General features: G+C 41.8%; 1 protein-coding gene across 1 annotated transcript; it reads left to right on the top strand.

Annotated features, from left to right (window-relative positions):
- Window positions 1–1,361: 1,361 nt before the first annotated feature.
- On the top strand, window positions 1,362–22,891 carry ypel1 (yippee-like 1; the record flags this gene model as incomplete). Its single annotated transcript, XM_079250755.1, has 4 exons — window positions 1,362–1,478; window positions 17,819–17,862; window positions 20,725–20,833; window positions 22,802–22,891. The coding sequence occupies 4 exons, from the start codon at window positions 1,362–1,364 to the stop codon at window positions 22,889–22,891; spliced, it is 360 nt and encodes a 119-aa protein (XP_079106881.1).
- Window positions 22,892–23,105: the final 214 nt, after the last annotated feature.

The following is a 23,105-nucleotide window of genomic DNA, read 5'->3' as shown; positions in this document are numbered from 1 at the left end:
CTTTACCTGCAAGCAGGACAGCAAGCGAAAAATGGGTGAAACGCAGAAGGCGCAGCTGGCGCCGGAGCCAGGTGAAACCAACCAATAGAAACTCTGCTCTCACTCACCAGCGCAGGCCCCGCCCATTTAATGCAGTTAAATTCGCAACCAAAACTTAAAACTTGCAGGCAAAGAGGACTGATTTGCAAACAAAACTTTATAACTTGTAACCAAATGTTTAACTGTTTTAAAGAGAAGAGGACTTCTTTTTATGCACAATGGTTGTAGTTCTTTACTTACAAACATTAGTTTTGATTGAAGTTGGAGAAGTATGCTTTCTCAAATATATATATTTTTAATTGGAACCTTATTTTGTTTCTAGCTCTTTTTTTTTTGCTTTCAGAAATCATTTTTGGTCTCAAATCTAACTTATTTGATTGGATAATAAAGAAACAATTTTCTCTCCATAAAGGGATAAATAACAAAATTTAGTTCATCCATTCATTCATTATCCAACCCGCTTAGTCCGATGAAAGGTTGCGGGGAAGCTGGAGCCTATCCCAGCAGTCTTTTGGCCGAGAGGTGGGGTACACCCTGGACAGCTCACCAGTCCATCGCAGGGCCACACAGAGACACACCCACTCACACTCACACAGTATTTAACCTAACATGCATGTCTTTGGACGTGTATGCGTGGAGAGAACTCACACATACGCGGGGAGAACATGCAAACTCCACACAGAAAGGCCTCTGTCCAAACCTATGCCACTGTGCAGCCCATTAAATGTAGTTTCTCAGTTTCTAATAGAGAAATGGATATTATGTTGATGTAAAGCAATAGATTACCTGGTCTAAACAGATTCCAAACAAAGCGAGCCTGGCTGTACTGACAGTTTCACACCATTATGAGATTTCCTTCGGCCAACTTGGCCTCAGTCCTCGTTTATGCATAAAAAACACTTTATAAGCATGATCGGAGGGCTCTGATTGGTCACAGTATTAGGTTACATCACCACAGAGCTGCATTAGTTATGGACAACATGAGATTGTAATCAAATAATAGATGATTGTAATGGAATGATTGCTTCAGTGAATGAGCTGTGTTCATACTGGAAATGCAATCAAGATCATGAATGCTAAAAATAGCAGCTATGGCATGTGTGTCTCAGCTGTATCACCTTTCTTTTTTCTTTTTTTTTTTTATCTCTCTGCAGGCTTGATTTTCTCCTGTGGTGTCTGTGTGGAGCGTGCCACACACCCACTCCACAACAACGACGGCTTTTGCTTGCATCTTCCAGTGTTTCTTCTGTCAGCAAGTCCAGCAGAGCTGCAACTCTTCCAGTGCCAGCCCTGACACCAGTGAGGAGCCCTGCCCCACTGACATGGTGAAGATGACCAAGTCAAAGACCTTCCAGGCTTACCTGCCGTCCTGCCACCGCACATACAGCTGCATCCACTGCCGGGCACATCTGGCCAACCACGACGAGCTCATCTCAAAGGTACGTCAGGTCTACCGGCAGCCGTCCTCACGGCGACCTGCTGGAGAAAAACGACACCAGCATGTATCGTACTGGAAATACACTCATCAGCTGTGAGTGTTGGCTCTTTCCACAGCGCTATAAATAACTATAGATAGTGTGATACAGCAGAAAAAAAAGCCAATGTAGGTTACTGTGACAGTTTTTTGTCAGTACTGTTTCCAAACATGTTGAGCCGTGAGAACAAATAGATAAGCTAACGCTGAATAAACAAACTCCACCAGACCAGTCAGACACTTTTACCACCAGAATTACCATGGTGCTGTGAAAGATGTCGTAGTCTTTTTCAGATGTACCTGTAAGAGTCCATGTAGGCGCCAGCCTCGTCCTGCGTGCTGCTGCATGAGTCAAGATCTCCTTTCTCCCCAAAAAGCTCGGCATCGATTTGCTTAAGTTCAGAGTCCTGCAGAGTTATTTTATAGGATGCAAAATTAAGATGTGCAAATTGATGCGACACCAGGATGAGTCGTGAATGTTTTTATTGTTCTCCAGCGAGATTCCGAAGACCGTTAACGTTCCTGCAAAGTTATTTCCTGCAGTGGTTTGGCCAGACGACCGCTATTTGCAAAAATATAAAACAAAAGGAATAAAGTAAGACCTGTTTTAGAAGTTTTGGGTCAAAACTGAAAGCTAAGCCTAATTTGGAGTTTCAAAGAAATATAATGAGGTAAAAAGCAGTTTATCTGGACTCTGCATGGAGTCTTTTATCTGAAAAACCTGCGCTGATCAGCGAGAAAAGGCTCGAAATGTGTCTGATCTGGAGGAGTTGTCGCTAAACAAAGAGCTTATGTGCAGGAAATATGAAGCATGAAGAGGGTGAGAGGCAACTGATAAAGCAGGATTTTACAGCTGTATTTCTGTTACTTGTAGTTCTGCTCCAGTTCACAGTGCTCACTATGATATGTGCTTGAATAAAAATGAGTCTTTTTATGTCAGAAAACTGTAAAAATAAGCCAATCATTCATGCAGATGAACATGTTCTTATGTTTCTCACCATCCAGTCCATCACTCCTGAAACCAGGCTGGACCAGTTGCTTCATGCAGCTGCATATCATCTGCATATCTCATAAACCTGCGTGTTCTTCCCATCAGATGCTGAAACTAAGACATTTTATGGTTTTGTTGTAAATATGAGCAGCAGCACATCTGAAAAGGTGGAGCAAGGGAAACTAACTGGTTAAGTAAAACACCTGGTCAGGTTAACTAGCAACAGGTTAGTAACATGACTGGGTATGAAAGGAGCATTTCAGAGGCAGAGTCTCTCATCTGATGTGTTGTTTATGTCCTGTTTGAGATAAAATGTGAGTTTATGTCGGTTTAAATTGTTCCCAGTATGCAGCATGTCGCAGCTTCTCTGTGGACAGATATGTGTGTAAACTGCACCTCAGCTGGCTGAAGGGCTCGACAACACGCAGCACGAGCCTCCCTCACAAATGCTCTTATTCAACATTATTCCTGATAAATAATCATCCAGGTAACCTTCAGTCATCATAAACACGTGTGAACGCGTCTTGTCACCGCTTGCACATAAATCCCCTCGCATTCAGTCTCCATTAATGATGAATTTTCACAGAGTAGGAAACAAACTTCATTCTGCATTCAGATCACAGAGCGGTGCGGAAGATTCAGCCCATTTCCCCAAAATGAAACCGTCCTGTCAGGTCTGGTCATTAATCAGAAAACAGAAAGGCAGCAAAATCTCAAGCGGAATGAAATCCATAATAACTGAGAAGAAGCTGCGCCTCTTGTGACTCATATCGCTGTTTATTCCAGCATTTCTGGCTAGAAGAGCCGTCATCAGCTGAACAACAAAAACGCAAGAATTCTGCTTTTAATCTTGATTGTGAATCAATAGCCGGTGAGGAAAGTCTGAGCAAAGTGTGAAAACTATCCGATGAGCCAGAGCCGCGGTGACTGAAGCACTGACCTTTTATGAGTTATAATAAGAGAGTGACAGCGTGCTCCCTGTGTGCTGCGCTCTCGCCACGCTCTAAGCTGATTATTCAAATGGCAAAGATGATCAATCTGAGCGCTTGCCATCTCCGTGTCAAAATCCATTTGCCTCCTGCGGTTCAGAGACTTGGAAACTCATCGTGTGTTAGTGCAAGCAGGGAGACGGCCTCTGTAAACAGCTCTGCAACCAGACTGCATCGCTGCTTTCTGCAGGAGCAGACGCTCCGTGATGCTAACTGAGGAGTCCTTTTGGTTTTAACCGCTGAAGACCATTGTTTATGATAAAAGTGATGCATGTCTGGCCAACGAGAGCCTCAGCTCGTTTATAAGCACCTCACTTAACCTGTCAGGAGCCATGTCAGCTGTATGAGGATTTATTGCTCCGCCAAATGCTGTGATAGATTCTGGGAGGTGTTTTATGCAGGGAACTTTTATTGGAGCCTGTTGGGGAAATTAAATTGTTGCTGCATAAAATTTCAACTGAATCCAAAAGCGGAGAAAACGGTGACATGTTCCAGTCGTGCAGATATACTTCGGTTTGCAGATGATGTGGAAAAAGACAAGTTTGCTGCATCATGGTTTAAATTTAGAACAAGGAAACATAAGAGGAAAAAAATAAGCTGAAAGACACTTTCCTCTTTTGTTTGTGACATCTGGCCTGCAAACAGAGAAGTAAACACTGTTAATGTTAATAAGGAAACTTATTATGTGTGAATTTGCAGTTAGAAGGAAGAAGTCTCGGAAAAAGGAGATTTTCTATCTATAAAAACACAGAACAAATGTGAGAACTAAAATACCAAAGTATGACGTGTGGGTTCAAGTAAAAGCAAAGTAACATCAGATTTAAGGATGCATCCCCATCAGGACAGTCCGCTAGACCCGGTCTGATTGAGGAGTCTGCTCAGCTGTAGGGGGGTGTATCCATGCGGACCGAGATCGTGTTTACGCTGCACTTTGGTCAAACCAGATAAACCATTAGAATAATATATCCCCATTCCCACCAGAGGTGGCGCTGCACTGGTATTTAGCAGAAGAGAGGACAAGACCGGAGTGAAGAAGAAAACTGTTTCCTTCACCTGCGAGTTAAACATGGAGACAAAACTATGGCTGTTTTGGGTTTTTATTGTCTCATGCAAGTATACTGCAGAAATACACTGCACAATGAAATGCTACGCCACATGCAGGAAGGAACTTTTTTCCTGTATTTGGTCCTCTTGAAACGGAGCGAGACCGCTTCTTTGGTCCGATTCTTTCCAAACTCGGATTCGGATCAGAAGGGCTGATATGAACGCACCCTAAAGGTGATAGAAAGTTCTGAGAAACAGGTTTACCAAAATCAAACCTCAACACTGAACAAAGGAAGGGAATCTAACTGGCGACACTCATGTGGAAAAACACCATTTAAAGTGCGTCTGTTAGAGATGTATAGCCTAGTGGTCATCAGCGGTATTGCAGTTTTGCTTGTCCTAAACTGGCAGGGTGGGTGAAAGTCGGCCTTTAGGGGCCGCTGTCCTGTTGCAGCGTACTCATCTCAGATTAATGGGTCAACATGCACCGGCAGCACTTGACAGCAATGGTTGTTGAAGCAGGGAAACATCTAAAACCTGCAGGGATGCAGCCTCGAGGACCAGAGCTGGACACGTCAACAACTGCCACCTGTTGGTCAGTGGTTTATTCCAAACCCTGGAAGAGCTGGAGGTGTTGCATGAAGCTTGTTCCATCCTCCACGAGAAGCAAGAACTGGTTTCTTGCTCTCAGGGCTGCAGGTCAGGTCCATAAATCCTCCAGCAGAAGCAGGTCTGCAGCGGGGAGGGGTCACTGCGAGGGGCGATGTCTGCTTTTCTGTGTAATGAACCCGGTTGTTACCTCCACCAGGTTATGTTTTTACCGGTGTCTTTGTGATCAAGATAACTCAAAACGTTACCGACGGATTTTTATAAAAATGTCAAGAGTGGTTGGAAATGTGAAAATGAAGAACTGATTAAAGTTTGGATCCAGGATTTTTTTTAAAGGATTCTTTAACATTGGCAGCTTGGCGGAGGTTTCCGCTCTCCGAGGGCTTTTCTAGTTTCATATTTAATGAGCAACTTCGTCCGCGGCAGGGCAGGTTGTATGGGTGGGAAAATCTAATCGAAAAATTGAAAATTGGGATTTTTTTTGTTTCACAATTTTAAAATGGATTTTTTTGTTAAAATTTTTTTGTTAAAAACGATCTTTTTATATATTTATATTTTATTTTATATATATTTAAATATTTGAAAAAAAATGATTTTTTTTTTTAAAAATTGATTATTTTGTTAAAAAATCATTAATTTTTTTTTGTTAAAAATCGATTTTTTGTTTAAAAAAAAAAAGATTTTTTTTCAGATATATAAATACAATCCATTACAAAATTTTTTGTCATTTTTCATTGTTTTTATTGATCTTTTAACTTGTTTTCTTGGGCATTATTGCAGCAGAATGATGATCTGGCTGCCGGGTTGGAAAATGACGAGCAAAAAAAAGTTTTATGCATTTTTTTTTTTTTTTGCTTTGCAATTTAAATTGAATTGGCTCCCAAAAAAATCGGAATTGAATCGGGACAAAAGCATATCATCACAGCCCTAGCGGGTCGTGCACGCGGCATGACGGGTCGTGCACGCGGCATGACGGGTCGTGCACGCGGCTGGGTCCGAGTGTTTTAACGCCACATGTAAAAATGTTGGTACTTTCTCACCACCTCGATCAGCTGTTTTATCAAAACAATCCGTTTTACCTGCAACAGTAAAAACACAGAAGCAGCAACTCTGCTTCATGCTTTCTCCGTGTTAACCACGCCCACCTCACATGTCCGACCAATCACACGTTACTTCTCGGAGCCCCGCAAGAAAAAAGTTCAGACAGCCCGATGTGTTGAGAAGTGTCTTTATGCAAGTATACTGCAAAATGACATCCGTGAGAACAAAATGACATCATTTTCTTCTCTTAACCTTGAGAACAAGAGAAAAGTTCTGGCTTCTCGTGGCGTACGTAACAAGCTTGATGTAGCCCCTGACCAGCGTGTTCCTGCTCTTTTGGAGCTTCGCGACTTGGACTCTGTGCAGCAGAGAACGCACAAAGAGGAACAAATGAGACGAGCTGCTTTCCACAGTTCAGCTTGTGCCAAACCTGGAGGTCAGCTGCCGAAGCGTCGGCTTGTAAATGTTTTTTCTAGATTTCTGAAGCGGCAGGACGTATTTGCGAATGCTGTGATGTACGGATGAGACGTTCCCGCTTTAGATGCACCTCAAGGTGCTCTACAGATTCTGTCATGTATGATTCTGCTCAGACTAGTTTGGCTTGGAGCCGATTATCTTAAACAGCGGCTGCAGGACTTGATTTTCTGGTTCATAAAAGTTCAGATGATTAATTTAAAATATTTCTTTGCAGATGAATGAAATCATGACCTTCACAACATGTAGTTAATCTCCAAACCGGGCTTTTCCTTTGCAGCGTCGCTCTATCTCTGAGCTGTATTTCTTCTTCGTGTCCTCAGCCTGACGTTGACTTATTATGAGCCGTTACCTTCCAAGCAACAAATAATTAGATGAGCGACATATTTATGAGCGCAGATGCCTGTGCTGCGGAGGTCAGCGTGGGAGAGGCTGGAAATGTTAAAGGCTGTTGTTTGCATGTTAGTTTTCCATCAGAGACACGCCACATTGTTTGCTCGGGTGTTTCAGAGCTGAGACTGGAGCAAGAATGCTGGGAAACCAGTAGCACCAGTGAGCTTCAAACTGGTGCGAGAACTAGATGGTTTGCTGCTCAGCTGATGTTCCCGTCATGTTGATTTACTGATAAAATGGTTTCTTCTTTGTTTGCTGCCTGTATTTACACGAGAACGTTTTAAACTTCTGTCTCATTTTGAGAAAACAGATGAGAGAAAATCCTCTGCAGCTGATTTAAACCTCAGTCAAATATTTATTCATGTCAGACTAGAGACGACAGAGATTACTCATATTAAACTTAAGTGGAAGATCAAATGTGAGCAGTAAAACAAAACCCTGAAAAGTGTCCTTAAAACCAACAGGGTAACGTTAGTGGCCTGAAATGTGTGGCTGCAACACAAGAAACTAACACATCGTGCAGAAGCTGGACATAAAAACCTGCTGATGTACAGAAATAACATCTCTAATGACTGGTACAGTCTTTATTAGAGGTGGCAAAATCTATCGAAAAATCAAATACCAGGATTTTTTGCTTCACAATTTTAAAACCAATTTTTTTGTTAAAATTTTTTTTTTTCAAATAAATAGAAATGATCCATTGTGAATTTTTTTGTCATTTTTATTGTTTTTATGGATCTTCTTACTTGTCTTCTTGGGCATTGAGAAATGACGAGCAGAAAAAAAGTTTCATACATTTTTTTTTTTTGTTTTTAATCTACAAAAATCAGCAATATTGAAGAATTGTGAGAATCACAATATAAATCGAATTGGCACCCAAAAAAATCTGAATCGAATCGGGACAAAAGCATCTCGTCACAGCCCTGGTCTTTATTATGTCCCATTTTTTACAACTTCTTTCCAATTTAATGCAAAAGTTCTTTTCAGCCTGAAGATAATAAGTAATAATGAATAATGAGTAAATAATGTCACTTTCAATTATGTACTGTAGATGCAAACTTATGGTAATGGATTTTTCTGCCAGCAGTGCTCAGAATCCAGAAAAAACCTCTGGTTTGTCCAAATTTCAGCTTTGTTGTTTCAGTATTTGTTTTAAATATACTCTTACATGTTCAGTAAGAAAACAACTGATTTATTGCCAATGCTCTGGTCTGGTGCCTCATGAAGGATCAACTTCCTGACTGGAGTTTTTTTTTTTTTTTTTTTGTTTTGTTTTGAGAAATTGTTGGAAAATCTGTATTTGTTTGAAATTTTTGCTCAGAAGGAAGCAGGAAGTCACTTTTAGGGCAAACGTTTTTGTCGTACCTGGAAGGTTGTAAACAAGATGTCTGTTTGACGAGAGGATTCAAAATTTGTATTTTTATTTATTTACTAAATGCTGCATCAGCATCAAAGGTTTATAGTCAGTTTTTAGTGACCAGAACTGAACATATTTCATTTGTTAACGCTTTAAAATCTGAATTCAGCAACAAATGGGTGTTAAATTCAGCCCCAAAAAAGCTGTTTTTAGAGACCGTCTGCAATAAAACTTCTAATTTCATTCTGCTTCACTTTGCTGAAGTAAAGTTCTCATGTTTGCTATGATTTGATAGATCTTTAGGTGTACGGCTGCATCATTGCAAAGAGATATTCCTAATCATGTACAAAGAAATGCTTTTTTTATTTGTACAGTGAATCCATTGTCTTAACTTCGTCTAATTCAGCGCTGCGGGAAGCTGGAGCTCATGTCAGCAATCATGTGGCGACAGGCAGGTACACCCTGGACACGTCGCCAGTCCTACCTGTGCAACGTCTCAATTTAATTTATTCTCCACCAGTAACACTTACACTGGTTTTTACACATCATCAACAAAATTTGCAGATGTTCCCTTAACTTCAAACTACTCTGAAAGTATTAAACAGACGACGTGGTTCCAGAGAAACTCTGAAAAATGAGGACAGGTGTCAGAGAGTTGTGGAGGTGTATTGAGTTACGCTCCTGTTTTGGTCAAATTTCATAATAAACAAAAAACATTTTTTATTTCACCGTTTTTTTCCGTATTTTTCTTCATTTTCGCCACTGTGTTGAGTTACAGTTAGCGTTCCCTGCAGAACAGGTTGGCACATTTACAAGTGAAAGCTCATGCTACATTCATGTTCTCCGACTTTAACCCCTGACCTTAATGTGAAAGGATAAGACGGCTTATCCGGATGCGGATGGCCTGTATAAACCACTGCCGTGAAGAGGGAACTGTCCACTGGGTGTGTTGTCTGTCTTGTTTGCTGGACTAAAGTGACTGTTGACAAATGACCTCATTAGTCTAAACAATCCACTTTGCTAATAATTGGATTTCAGGAAGAGATCTTCTTCGACAGTCTGTCTTTCTCCTGTAGGTTTCACACACACACACGTAGCTGCCGTTCTTCTGTTAATATGTTAATAACTCGCAGCGGTAAAAGGACATAAGTAGGTGAAAAAGTAAGATTGTTGCATTAAAATGAACTTTCAGATGTCACATTTTCATCTAAATGGATTTACACAGACTGGATTTGACAGTTGTAATCGCTGCGATGTCACATGAGAAGCCAGAAAAACACACGTTTGTTAACAAAGAGAAGCGAATGGAGAAACTGAATGGAAGAAGGGAGCTTCACATGATGAAGCCTTCAGGTTAAAGGCGATGGAAGAAGGAAAGGGAGCTGCTGCCTGCTCGGTGGAACCGTGTTTTCAGCTGTTTCTACGTTCATGTCTGCGTGGTAACTTACATTATGATTCAAATGCACCCTGAATCCCACTTCAGCGTGAACTGAGGTGGCGCTCATGCACAGAGGAAGACGCCACGTCATACGTGGCATGTTGTGTTGTACACTTGCTACCATGTGTGCATGTTGTTGTGCAGTTGGAGATGGAAAACATGTAAGGAATAATGCCCGACGAGGTGTCCATTAATTTCTGATGATGGACACCTCGTCAGGCATTATCTCGCTTATACCATGGTCACTCACAAAGGAAATATTTAAAAGATCAATTACTAATGTTTTTATTGCTGTTAAAATAATGTTTTTCACAAGAAAGGGCAGAGCGGACTATTTAATGTCTTTTGTTGTGGCGTTTGCAATGTAACCGGCTTTCAGAGCACCTGCAGCGCGTTTGGCAGCAGATACTATTGCAACCAAGTGGCAACCTCCGGCGGTTAAAAGTGAAGCCTATGTGGAAGTGCATAAAAGTGCAGTTCCCCCTTCATCCACTAGGAGCTGCAAGACAAAGCAAATCCCCATAGACTCCCATGTTAAAAAGACCAACTTCACAGCAGAAATAAACATGTTTACAGCCTGGTTCAAAAATCCATTTTAGGTTTAATAAGTCAGGTTTACTTTCATGACAACTGTGGGGGGGGGGAGTGAATTTTTTCTAACTCGCCCTTTTAAAAGTAACTTAAACTCGAAGTTCGGCATAATTAGGGGCGTGTCCTTTTGATTGACAGGTCCCGATCTCCAGTTTCAAGTCAGAAGAATGTAGAACAACTGCGGTTTTTGGCCGGTTAACAACGTGACATAGCTTTAGCCCGCTTACCTCTGTTAGCTCCTGTTATCTTCGAGTTAGCTCAGTTAGCTCTTAGCTACAGAAAGATCGGAGTTCGCTCAATGTCAGTCATCCACCATGATGCTCACAGCCCCCCTGTCAGCTCCACCTCTTTGCCCATATTTGTATTTTCCGGGCGAGACGACACGCATGACGTTGCCAAGATGGCGATGGTAGGAACCGCCCACCGAGCTTCAATTCAGCTCTTCAGTAACCTATGGGTGATGTCACGGAGACTCCGCCCATCTCTTTATATACAGTCTATGATTGCAACAAATACCCGATGATCCTCCTCAGTCTGCACACTGCAGCCAGGGGTAATTGTGGGGAACTCGGTGTGTATGAACGTAAGTGTGTGTGTGCGCACGGCGCGCCGTCAGGTGATCGAGTCTGAAAGATAAAAGAGTGTTGAACGGAAATGCCGTCCCATAAATATGATTATTTTCTGCCTGAAATGCATATTTCTTCACAATATGAAGGAAATCGGGGAGGATGTTTATCATGTTTATGTTGAACATTTCTGTTGCCACGGTTAGCAACTGCTGTTTGAGCCAGCGCACTGATTTAGAACTATTGGGCCATTTTACGGAACTTTTTTTTAACTGGTGTCCAATATTACTTTTTAAACGGCAACCTGCAGCCAATCAGAATCGAGTAATCACCCAGAACATGGAATAAAAACATGTAACATTGTTCCATCCAGTGTTTACATTCGATTTTCCCGCCTGCTCCGAAGCAGAATGGTGACGTCTGTCTCGCTTCAGTGACGTAAAAGTCTAATGAGATGTGATATGGCCGTTCAAACTGAAGGATATGGATCTGATTGAGTCTCTCATGTGAAAGTGTTGTGGATCGGGTTAGAAAGAAATGGATGTGCCACTCGGACTGTTGGAAAATGATCCAAAATGGGTCACATGGGGGCTAAAAAGGTCGGATTTGAGTCACTTTTGCCTCCAGTGTGAACAGAACGTACCAAACTGCGTGAAATCTGCCAGTGTCTTCATTTCAACGACTTTTCAGGACTTCAATTTCTGGTGTGATTTATAACTTAATGTGTCCATAAAACTAAATGTATGTAAATTGTAGGTGAAGAGATTTTTATATCTGACGTCCTCTGAGTTCTTTCGGCCTTCAGTCCCGATTAAACCCCGAACTACTGGGATCATTACGCTTTAAAGCAGCGTGAAAATGTCCATCCTCACATTTAAATAGTCAACCATTTGTTACAACACTTAAAACTGATTTAATGTTTTATATCGCAACCTGGAAATATCCCATATTTACATCTAAATATTGATTTGACCTCACTGCTCACAGATCTATTAATTCTCTTTTCTCTGCCACACCTTGCTGGCATATGTGTGTTCAGTAGTCCACCAGTCCTCAGCATCAATCCTTCTAAGCCGATTATGTTACTTAGGAGAAGATGACACCATAGTCTGGTGTTTTCCACTACATGCTGCCAAGGCCTGCTCGCCTTCTTTGATTTTCATCCTGAATGAAAGCACCGTGAAAACAACTACCAATTGTTTTGTGAACCGGATAAGGCAAACTAGTCAGGTTAGTCATGCTAAAGACAAAGGGACGCGTCGGATGAGCTCTGCAGGGTTTGGAAGATTTCTGTCCATGGTTGCAGCTTCTGGAGATCTCCTGAGCCAAGTATGAAAGATAAAAATAAAGAAATAAAAATCAGTTTCTCCTCCTGGAAGTTAGTTTCTCTGTCTTCAAGGCATGCCTGCCGACGAGCAGAGATGCAGATGGAGCAGCCCAAATGAAAGGATTAACCTGAGCACACAGGCCAGAAGGAGGTATGAAAGGCACAGTCCTTCCTCCTGCTTTACCTCCGCTCAGCTGTTAAATAAATATGGGAAGCCTCAGGGTGAGGTGGAATGGGAGTTTATAACCCAGTTCCACTTAAAGGTCCATGAAACCCTTTAGTCCAGAAAAGTGGAGATATATAAAGTATTTGGAACCTCAAATCAGGCGTTTGTTTTCTACAAAGTCAGACCCGACCGGTGTTGTTGATGTCGTTCTGATCACGCTGCATCTGACGAGTTGCTGCCAGTTTGTACGATCCGATCTGGGTTCCAACGTCACGGTGAAACCAGAGCAGAGCGGAGAGGCCGGTAGTGTGAACGCGGTCCTGGATACTGAGGAGGAGGCTGAGCGCCAGGGTCGTCCCACCCATCAGGCCGATGGAAGCCCGTCTCTAGTACTGATCACACGTCTCACCGTTAATGGACGCACATACCTGGAAGTCTTCCAGGACCCTGACGATAATGTTTCTGGTCTTCTGCTATATTTTTAATCTCATAAAGTGTGTTCAACACCGGGATGGTTTTATTTACGGCAGCATCGGTTTCACATCTCAGTGCTGAAATGCCCTCTGATGTCAGAGTTGTAGTGAAAACATCGCATCATCATTTAAGCCGAGTGTTTCTGAAGGCAGTTAAATCGCTGCATCTACTGCCAGTCTCTCTCAGTGACTTAGACGAGGAGGATCATCATGCAGATGCATTCCTCACATCAGAGTCTCAGTCTTCGCCTTGAAGGACCAAGCTTCGCCAGGCTGATGTAGGTTTCAGGAGCAGCTGTGTTCATGGTCATATGTCTTCCCCGGCACATGAAGATTCATTCTGAATCAGGAAAATCCAAACTTATCGGTTTTTATTTTCATAGATCCCATTGTTTGGTCATAACTCAATGATTCACTGCGTTAGACAGATGTTCAATTCTAGTGCAGATGTTTCCTGAATTCTGCTGGACGTATGAGAAACTTTCTTCTAAAAGCCTTGTTGAATGTCTGGATGACCATCGGTCTCTTCATCACGTCCTCCTTGCTTGTACCGAGTTGGACTTTTTTTCAGACAGAACTTCGTGTTTTAGATCCAACAAGGTGGAAACGTTCCTCAGAGGTTTCCTCCATGTTGACATGAAGCATCACACAGTTGCTGCACATCATGATGAGAACCTCCCAAAGCTGCTCTGCTGGATGTAGATCTGGTGACTGTGGAGCCGTTGGAGGACAGTGAACTCATCGTCATGGTGGAGATGATGTGAGCTTTGTGACATGGTGCATCATCCTGCTGGAAGTTTCCATCAGAAGATGTTACACTGTGTTCATAAAGGGATGGACATGGTCAGCAGCAGGACTCAGGTAGGCTGTGGAGGTTAAACCATGTCATACTGGTACTAAGGGGACCAAAGTGGACCAGGAAAATGGATGGATCCATGTTGTCATGATGTTTCCAGCAGATTCTGATCCTACCATGTGAATGTGGAGCTGAACTGGAGACTCATCAGACCAGCAACGTTTCTCCATCTTCTATTGTCCAGTTCTGGTGAGTCTGTGGGAATTGTAGCCTCAGTTTCCTGTTCTTACTGACAGGAGGGAACCCGCTGTGGTCTTCTGCTGCTGGAGACCATCTGCCTCCAGGCTGGACGGGTTGTGTGTTCAGAGATGATGTTCTGGTTGGAACCAGTGCTGACTGGACTTCCTGTTGTCTTTCCATCATCTCCAACCAGTCTGACCATTCTGACATTCTGGTCCAGACATTCTCTGGAAACCCTGGAGATGGTCATGTGTAAAAATCCCAGTAAATACTCAAAGCAACAACACGTTAAAAATCCCGTAAATCTCCTTTCTTCCTCCTTCTGATGCCCAGTTTGAACGTCAGCAAGTCGTCTTCATACACGACTAAATGCTTTGAGTTGCTGCCATGTGATTCTGTGATAATGTGGCGGCCAGTCAGTGTATGTTCTGCAGTTAAGTTTCTTTCCACAAGTAAAAGATCTGTATTTAGTTATAGTTAAGTGTTTTATTGTTTTATTCCTTCACAAGCTGAGTAAAAATGGATATGGCCTTTTATAATCCTGCAATATACAACAGCTCAAAGCTTTTCCTGGTTTTAATATGTGTAAAGGAGTCAACACACTCCACTTACTGTAAAACATCAGACATCTAATCTAAGATGATATTACGTCTAAACTGAATGTAAATAAAGCTTTAGGGTTTATCAAAGAGGTTTAAGTTGGAGATGAACCCTCACCTACGACAGTCGGCATCTGTTGGGACAGATGGTAAAAGTCAACCTCAGCAGGTTTCTTAATGGCTTTAAGTTAATCCTTTTATCACAACTTGTTCTGATGAACTGTATCATTCGCTGGAAGAGAAAAATAAAAAGCAAAAAGCAGCGTCACGCTCTGGTCTGCGACGCTGAAGCGCTTTGCCTCTCACGGTGGATTTAGGTTGTGTGTGTTTGGCTGAAGGAGTGGATTTCTCTGAGCGAGGTATTGTTCCTCCAAGTCCCATGTGGTCAAGAGGATTCAGGGATTTTCAGATTTGCTTTGCAGAATTCATTTCTTGAGAACAAGTGTTTGAGAGCTGCAGCAGCTTGAAGAAATGAGCTCAGAAACCACGTTTCGCTTTGCTCATGTTTTATTAAGCAGTTAAAAAAAGCTGAAAGGTTTTGGGACTGCGTCTAGCCTCTGCCTGATCCTCGTTGCGTTTCTGGAAGACAGTCCCTGAAGGATCTCGCTGGGGTCTGTAATAGGATTGCTGGAAGTCTGGAGGGTTATAATGCCGTCCCAAAATCGCATGGGTTGTTGTTTACAATGAAAACTGTGATCCAGCTTCATTTTCTTGCCTTTCTTTCTGGAGTTTTCTGTCGCTAATGCTTCAGCTGAGTGATCTCCAGCGAAGCTCACAGCAGCATGAGTAAGGAAAAAATGCTGCCAAAGTAAAAATAGACTGTGAGGAACAGATAAGGCCAGTAAGAGACAGAGCCGTCCCCTTTGTCTTTTTTGCCAGTGGTTAAGTTGATGCCTGAGCCACAGTGAAGCACAGATATGACACCCAGCTCTTGTCACATGGAGTAACCTCCACCCTCCCTGCTCTAAACGCTGTTGAAGTCTTGTTGTCGACTCCACAGGGACCGACCTAGTTCCCCCTGGCTGCTAAAGGTCGCATGTCTTCTGGCTCTGGACCGTGTGAGATCTAAAAGGAAGGTCTGAACACCTACAGAGCAGTGAAAAGATATAAGAATCTCATTTTTCTCCGCCTCAGATTGAAGTGGTTCCAAGCCAAACTCACACTATTTGAAGTAAAACTGTTTTGACAATTGCTGGAAAGTTAAAAATTGTCCCCTGAGCCTCGGCGGCGGTGGCAACGGCGGCGGCGGCTGTGGTCAGCGTAGGAGGCAGCTGGGGCTCCTATTAGGCGGTATTAGCTCAACGCCTTCAGCCGCAGCAACAAATGTATGCACCACACTCATTTGCAATGGAAAAGGAAAGCCGATTGGGGCCTGTCTGCTGGCGGAGGATGACAGGACGCGAGGATAAAAGCTTGGCTGGTTGCGTCGTCACACGCTGTGATGGCTTGGCTACTCTCTGTTTACATTATTATACCATAACGTCATGTGTGGCCTCAGAAGTGGGTGGACTGTAGAGGGAGACGGGTTTACTTTAACCTCCTAAAGTCATCGCATCATGCTTAAACGTTGTCATCTTGCCTGTCGCGTTTGTTGCTGGACGCAGCCTGTTTGTCCTTTTCATTCATGGCTAAAGTGAGATAAGCTCTCTATATACAGCATGTCTGTATTAAAAACACAACGGTTGATTAGCTGAGAAAGAAACTGATCAACTACGAAGACAAAGCTGCTATAAAAGCTTAAGGTTTGGCTGATTCATCACCTATCGTAACTTTCTTGTTTTAGAAGAACGGAAGGCGTCTCACAAGTGATATGATCTTTTATTTTGTTGTTTATAATCAGAAATTTTTCCTTGTTTGGAAATGAAAACTCAGAGATAATATTCCACTTTGGCTTTTTAGCATCTTTAAATTCAGTTCGGTTTAGTTTTCAGCACCATTTGTTCTTGTATCTCCGATATATTCTGGACTCTTCCAGTAATTCCTGCATGTTATTATATCATATCTTTATATGAGTTTTGGAGTCTCCTTGTCCACCCAGCTGCAGTGTTCCCACTATGTTCAGTTGCATAAATGTAATCCAACTCTTTCACATAACCTGCAGGGTTGCACCGGAGCGCATGACACTAGAAACTTAAGCAGATATAAGTAGTTTAACACAAACCAGGTGCAGCTTGCTGCAAAAACGACTTTCATTGGTTTGCTTTTCATTAAAATGAATAGTTTAAGCTCTTCATAAAAGTGTCTTTTGAAGACATCTTGTTGCTGTTTGTTTCTTATTTTCAGGAATATGAGCATATTGTCTGAAACATAGGAGAAGAAACACTGCTGACTGTCGAGTACATTTCTTTAATCATTTTAATCATTGTCAACCTTCAGACGCGTCTCTGGACAACTCTGTGGAGACATTTCCACACAAGGAAGCCTATGCATTATACATATTTATTTTGTTTTAATGACCAACTATTCCTTTCGGGGAGAATGTCGACAGTGTTTGTTTATAACAAGGTTCTGCAGGGAATCTAAAATGTAGCTGACCTGTACTGGAACAGACAGGTGTCAGTGTGTTACTTGTGTTTCGAGTCATTAAATCAGTCATAATCACCTATTTATATAATTCTTTACGAGAGTTTATGCAGTTCTTGTCATCGTTGTCTTGTTTTAATTGCTGTAGGAGCGGCTTTGTCCTTCACACAAAACTGCATCTGAGGTTTAAAACTCTGGGACAAAAATATGACTTTCATTAAATGTTTATGTGGACTTTACATAATCAAACGGAGATTTGGCAGATAAATTTATCACAAACATAGTTTCAACTTTTTCCTCGTTGCACACAAAGTCTCCTGCAGAAATAACCTTAAAATACTGAGCAGAAAATTCAAAATTAGTAGAAAAAGATTGGATTTATTTGTCCTGCTCTTGCATAACAGCGTGTTCTCGATAAACAAGAACATGTCTGTTGTTATAAAAGCTGACGTGATTACAGACATGCTTTCTGATGTGTACGTGCTCATCCCTCAGCGCCTCATTTTATTTCTTATCTGGAGCCAGCCTTGTGTGTGGAAACCTTGACAAGGTGGAAGAGCAAGTACGCACAGCAGTTACTGGGAGAAAAGCACCCCAGGGCATCATTTGCTGACATTCCTGCTCTCTGCAGTGTTGTGCTGTTGTTTAATGTTAACTTACACTATTTCTTTCTCTCTTTTTCTTTCAGTCATTTCAAGGCAGTCAAGGAAGAGCCTATCTCTTTAACTCAGTGTAAGTATGACTGTTAGTTGTTACCTTGCAAAGATTAAAATGATTTCTTTTTCTTGCCAGCTTTTTGTCCGGCATGAGCCATAAATCAAATAAATAAATAAATAAATAAAGTCAGGTGACTAAACGTTGTGTTCCCAGAAATTTCTGGTTCTTAAAGAAGGGCTGTTTCAGTGTGGATGATTTCTACATTTACTTCTTTTAATGTGCATAAATGGGTACATCATTCTTCCATACTTGCATGGATCATTTATGTTGGTATGGCTGTTAGACTATACATCCACCAGGGGGCAGTGGAGAGTTCACATCTGAGTTCTGATGTCATTATAAACAATGCGAAACATGGTGACGGCAAAGATCATCACAGTAGACGCCGGTGGTCTGTGCGGTCATTAAATAAGTTTCAGCAGCTTCTTTCTTTCTCTGGTTGCACTTCCGCTGTACAGCTCAACACTGCTCCCACGGTTTTTAGTGCTACTACTCCATTTGCTCCATTATAGGAAGCATTTTATAGCTCTGAAAATGAACCAAATTATGCACGGGATTGACAGAAGGCTCTGTTTGCATTTTTAGCATCGACCATCTGAGATATACTTGCTGATGGCAACACGTCCACATACATATCATGGCGCCCACGTTTTGTCAACGTACGTTTGGCATGTAGGTTGTGCGAGTTGATGTAAGGTAATGAGTTGCATGCGTGAGGTTCGGTATTGACTTGAACGCTAGATGCACAGGTACGGTCCCTAAACAAAACAATAATATGGCTCAAAAATAGGAACCATAACATACAAGAGAGACCATCAACATTTAACAAAAGTTTATCAAAGAAACCAATGGCAACCAAAGGAGGAGGGAGCCCCAGCTAAAATAAGCAAAAGAAAGGAACAGTCACAAAAACCAGCCGCGCAATGGGCCGTAGGATCTGGGCTGCTCCCCAAACAAAAAGAAGATCAAACCAAAGAACCAAAACCGAAAACTGGACCTCCGGAGACTCCCAACTCAAAAACAACCAAAAGGAACCGGTGGAGAGGTTGGCAGGGACCTCTGCCTGAGCACTGCGCACCCCTGCCCTATGTCCATCCCAACACGCCACTCTAGCCAATCACTGTAGAGGAAATATAAGACATAATGACACACAGCTGGAAACGGTAAAGGGAAACAGCTGACCATGGCACGCGCAACAGGCACTCATGCAAACAAGTACATCAAGACAAAATGGGAGGTACAATGGCCGATAGCGCCTCTCTGACCTTATTGGCCATTCCTGACATTTTTAGAATCATTCCTCCCTGTTGCACGGTGATGAACACTCGTGTTTAACAGTTAGCAACAGATTGGTTAGCTGTTGTGTACTGAAATGCCATGGAAATACAATGTTACCAATGGATTGACCTTTTAACTACAGTAGTTTGCAACGTTGACCCTTAGGGCGCTTTACAGACCATAATGGACTGTATATAAAAGATGGGCGGAGCCTCCGTGACGTCACCCATAGGTTACTGAATTGAAGTTCATTAGACGTTTCCTACTGTTGCCATCTTGACAGCATCTCGTGTGTCGTCTCTCCCGGAAAATACGAAATTGGGCAAAGAGGTGGAGCTGAGAGGGCTGATGTGAGTGTGGGGGTAGATGATTGACATTTAGCGAAGTCTGACCTGCCTGTAGCTAAGACAGGCAGCTACAGCTATCTGAGCTAACGGGAGCTAACAAGCTAATGACGGTAAGCTGGCTAAACCTAAATCACAATGTTAACTGGCTAAAAGGTGCTTGAATTGGCATATTGGGTACCTGTCAATCAAAAGTTCACCCCCCTAAATATGCCAAATTTTGAGATTAAATTACTTCTAAACAGAGGAGTCATAAAAAAATTCAATCCCCCCACAGTTGTCAGGGAGGTAACCCTGACCTATGAAACCTAAAATGGATTTCAGTACCAGGCTGTAAACATGTCTATTTCTGCTGTGAAGTTGGTCTTTTTAACATGGGAGTCTATGGGGATTTGCTCTGTTTTGCAGCCCCTAGTGGATGAAGGGGGAACTGCAGTTTTATGCACTTCCACATAGGCTTAACTTTTAACCGCCGGAGGTTGATGCTTGTTATAGACACATCAATTAAAGCTAATTTATAATAAATATCCTAACAAAGAGAAACTAACAGATTTAGTTCGGAGTCCTCGTACTGTGTACCGCCCTCTAGCGGTGACATCCAGTATTAAACGTTTGGCTGCAGTATGCTTGCGTTGTTTGTGGCACAGACGTAGCTCACCGTTGCCGTTTACACAAGCTTACATCCCAGCCCTTAATGGACCTTTATTGTATCCCAGAGAGGAAGATCTCTCTTCATCTCCTTAATGTGAATGTCCAATGCCGATTTAAAAGTCTCTCATGTTAATATTAACCCCGTCATGCTCGTGTCATTGCTGTGGAAAGGTCATATTTGATGTAAAATTAAGGTTTAGCTTATTAACATGTTACTTAAATGCTAATTATTTGTGTTTGAAAGGGAGTGGCATGATTGAATCTGTTCTCAGAGTTTTTATTTCTCCTGCTATATTATCTAAAAGCTGGAGTTAGTTGTTACTATGGTGATGTTTTTCTCTGTTTTAAATATGCTCAGAAAATGTCACTGTTGTCAGGTTTAAAAAAAGACAGAGACTCCAAAATGTCAATTTCTCTAAGCAGAGGCTTTAAAAAGGAGTTTTAGGGAAGTAAGGTATGAAAAACTAAATTCTTCATGCAAACAAGCGAGAGACTTTTAGTGGAATCTGAATTGTTTCACACATTTTTTTCCATTTGGAGTTTCTGTATCTCGTTGCAGACTTTTCCTCTGAGAGGTTTTCTCTCTTTCCCGTCTTCCTTACAGGGTGAATGTCGGCTGCGGGCCAGCTGAGGAGCGGGTACTCCTCACGGGTTTACACGCTGTGGCTGATATCTACTGTGAAAACTGTAAAACCACCCTGGGCTGGAAATATGTAAGTCACTTTTCTTTTTTAACCTTCCTTTCCTTCTTCATGCATCACATCAGTCTGCAGTCTTGTTGTGCAACTGAGTGGGTTTTCTGGCCTCCAAGGAGGAAAATTGATGTCCTTGCAAGTAAAAAGAGCAAAGTTGCATCCATTAAAGCATTGCTCATTAAAGCCACAGTGACACTTTTGTTCAGGTTCGTATTTAGCCTCATAGATTGAGCGCTTGTGGTATCCTAGCACGCTGCATAATTACAGTTCCAAAAGGTTGGCTGTAGACAGCCAGACTGGTACCTCTGAGAGTCTACACTGATTAAATGTCGCGGCATTTTGAAGAGACTTGTTCCTTTAATTGTCTAAAAAGACAGAAGGGTGTAAAATAACTGAACAAAGTATAAGACAGGGACTCAATTAAAGATGCTTCTTTAGTGACAAAACAATTGGAGCCACAGAAAAGGCCCCGTGAGCAAAAGGCAGAGCTGCTTTACAAGGCAAAGGTGGCTGAGGAGCGCTGAAGGCGCACAGCTACGGGGTTCTGCTGAACCTCGGCAGCACTGGGACACGTACTGGGACACGTACTGGAAACCATAAAGCTCTGAATGAAACGTGATGTCAGTCTGCAGCTTTTAGACATTTTTCAGAAATGATTTTTGTTGCTTGTGCAAACCGTTCTGTTGTTTTTTTCCCTGCATCACAAACACCTCGCTGTTCTCCGATAATAACAAGGCCAGATGAATAAGCGCATGTGTGTCTCATTGCCTTTCCTTTTTTCAACCTATATTAAGTCCACAGGAGAGATGCTGCACCAGTAAAGCATCCTCCCTCTGGTTTTGCCCTATAATTGACTTAAAACTATCTAAAAAAAGAAAAGCTTTCTCTCACTTTTAAATCATGTCAATTTCTTCATGTGGGTTTAAAATAATTTAAACTCTTCATCTTGATTTGCTTTAGTTGTTCATTTAAGTATATAAATCTTACAAAGCCAGCTCATCTGAGACTTATATTTTCTCGCTGGTTCTCTCAGGACTGTGAGGGATAAGAGTAAAAGTTTCTCAGACCAAATAAGAATAATAAAAAAAAAACAAATAACCTGAGGTTATCTGCCTTTACCGGAGCTTCCCATCATATCTTGCCATCTCCCAGTAATTCGCTCCGTTGGGGTGGAGAAGATGCATCGCTGCATGACAGCTAACGATCCATGAAACTCTGTAAAATATGGCTGAAAGCTCTGCATAAAGCTCGTAAATAGACTTTTTTTTGTTTGTTTGTCTAGTTCAGCATTTAAGCAAAATGATTTTCTGGATGCTGTATTCTGTTTGGAAAATTTACTTTGCCAAGGGAAGCATCATAGATATAATGCTCCCCTTGATATTCTGGATTCTTATTTTATTTTTATATTTATTTTGCATAATTGCTTGTATTACAAAGTTTATACTGCTGGACCGGATCGGAGAGTACAGAAGAGGGACAGAAAGAGAATCGAAAAGAAGAGAAAACAGAAATACACCTCGTAGAGAGAAAGAGAGAGAGAGAAGGAGAAAATTACTTTAAATGAGTTTTTTTTACCCAAACTGATGATGAAATTAAGCATAACGCCTCTTTTAAAGGTCAGTTGTGCAAAATTTGACTTATGAAAGGATTTTTGTAATTATTGAATTTATTCAGTCGATGTCGCCGCATGACTCTGATCATTTCAGATTACGGTCTAATATCTTAACGTACTAATACAGCATGCTGATCTACTTATACCTTAATATTGTCATTTAAATGTAGTTTTAAATCTTTTTTATTAATTCCTCGATTAAAGTTGAACTTGGTTTACATTTAGTGAAATTCAATCGAAGGTTTTCTTGTATTCTAATGTCTTTGATCATAAAACAGACTTAATCACATTCTGTTGATTATATGGTGATAATAATAATAATAATAATAATAATAATAATAATAATAATGCAGTCTTGCTGCTTGTTTTCACAGGAACATGCGTTTGAGAGCAGTCAAAAGTACAAAGAGGGAAAGTTCATCATCGAGCTGGCTCACATGATCAAGGACAATGGATGGGAGTGACGCTGCAGCCTCGCTTCTTTTTTTTTCTTTTCTTTTCCTGACCTTGGAATGCTTTTTATCGAACTGTGTGGAGCGACAACCATCGACCTGAGCCCCCTTCCCTGCTACCACCTCCATACCCTGTCCCTTTAAGAATAAAAGGCCTCCGCGGACCTCCACTCCCCGGTCACCTTCACGTGCACACAGCCACCTGCTCATCGTGAACAAACGAACG

Source organism: Telmatherina bonti (genome assembly GCF_933228915.1).
Source record: "Telmatherina bonti genome assembly, chromosome: 13".
In the NCBI taxonomy this organism is placed as follows: Eukaryota; Metazoa; Chordata; class Actinopteri; order Atheriniformes; family Telmatherinidae; genus Telmatherina; species Telmatherina bonti.
Note: the sequence above shows the minus strand (reverse complement) of the source record. Positions and strands in the feature narration are given on the sequence as shown.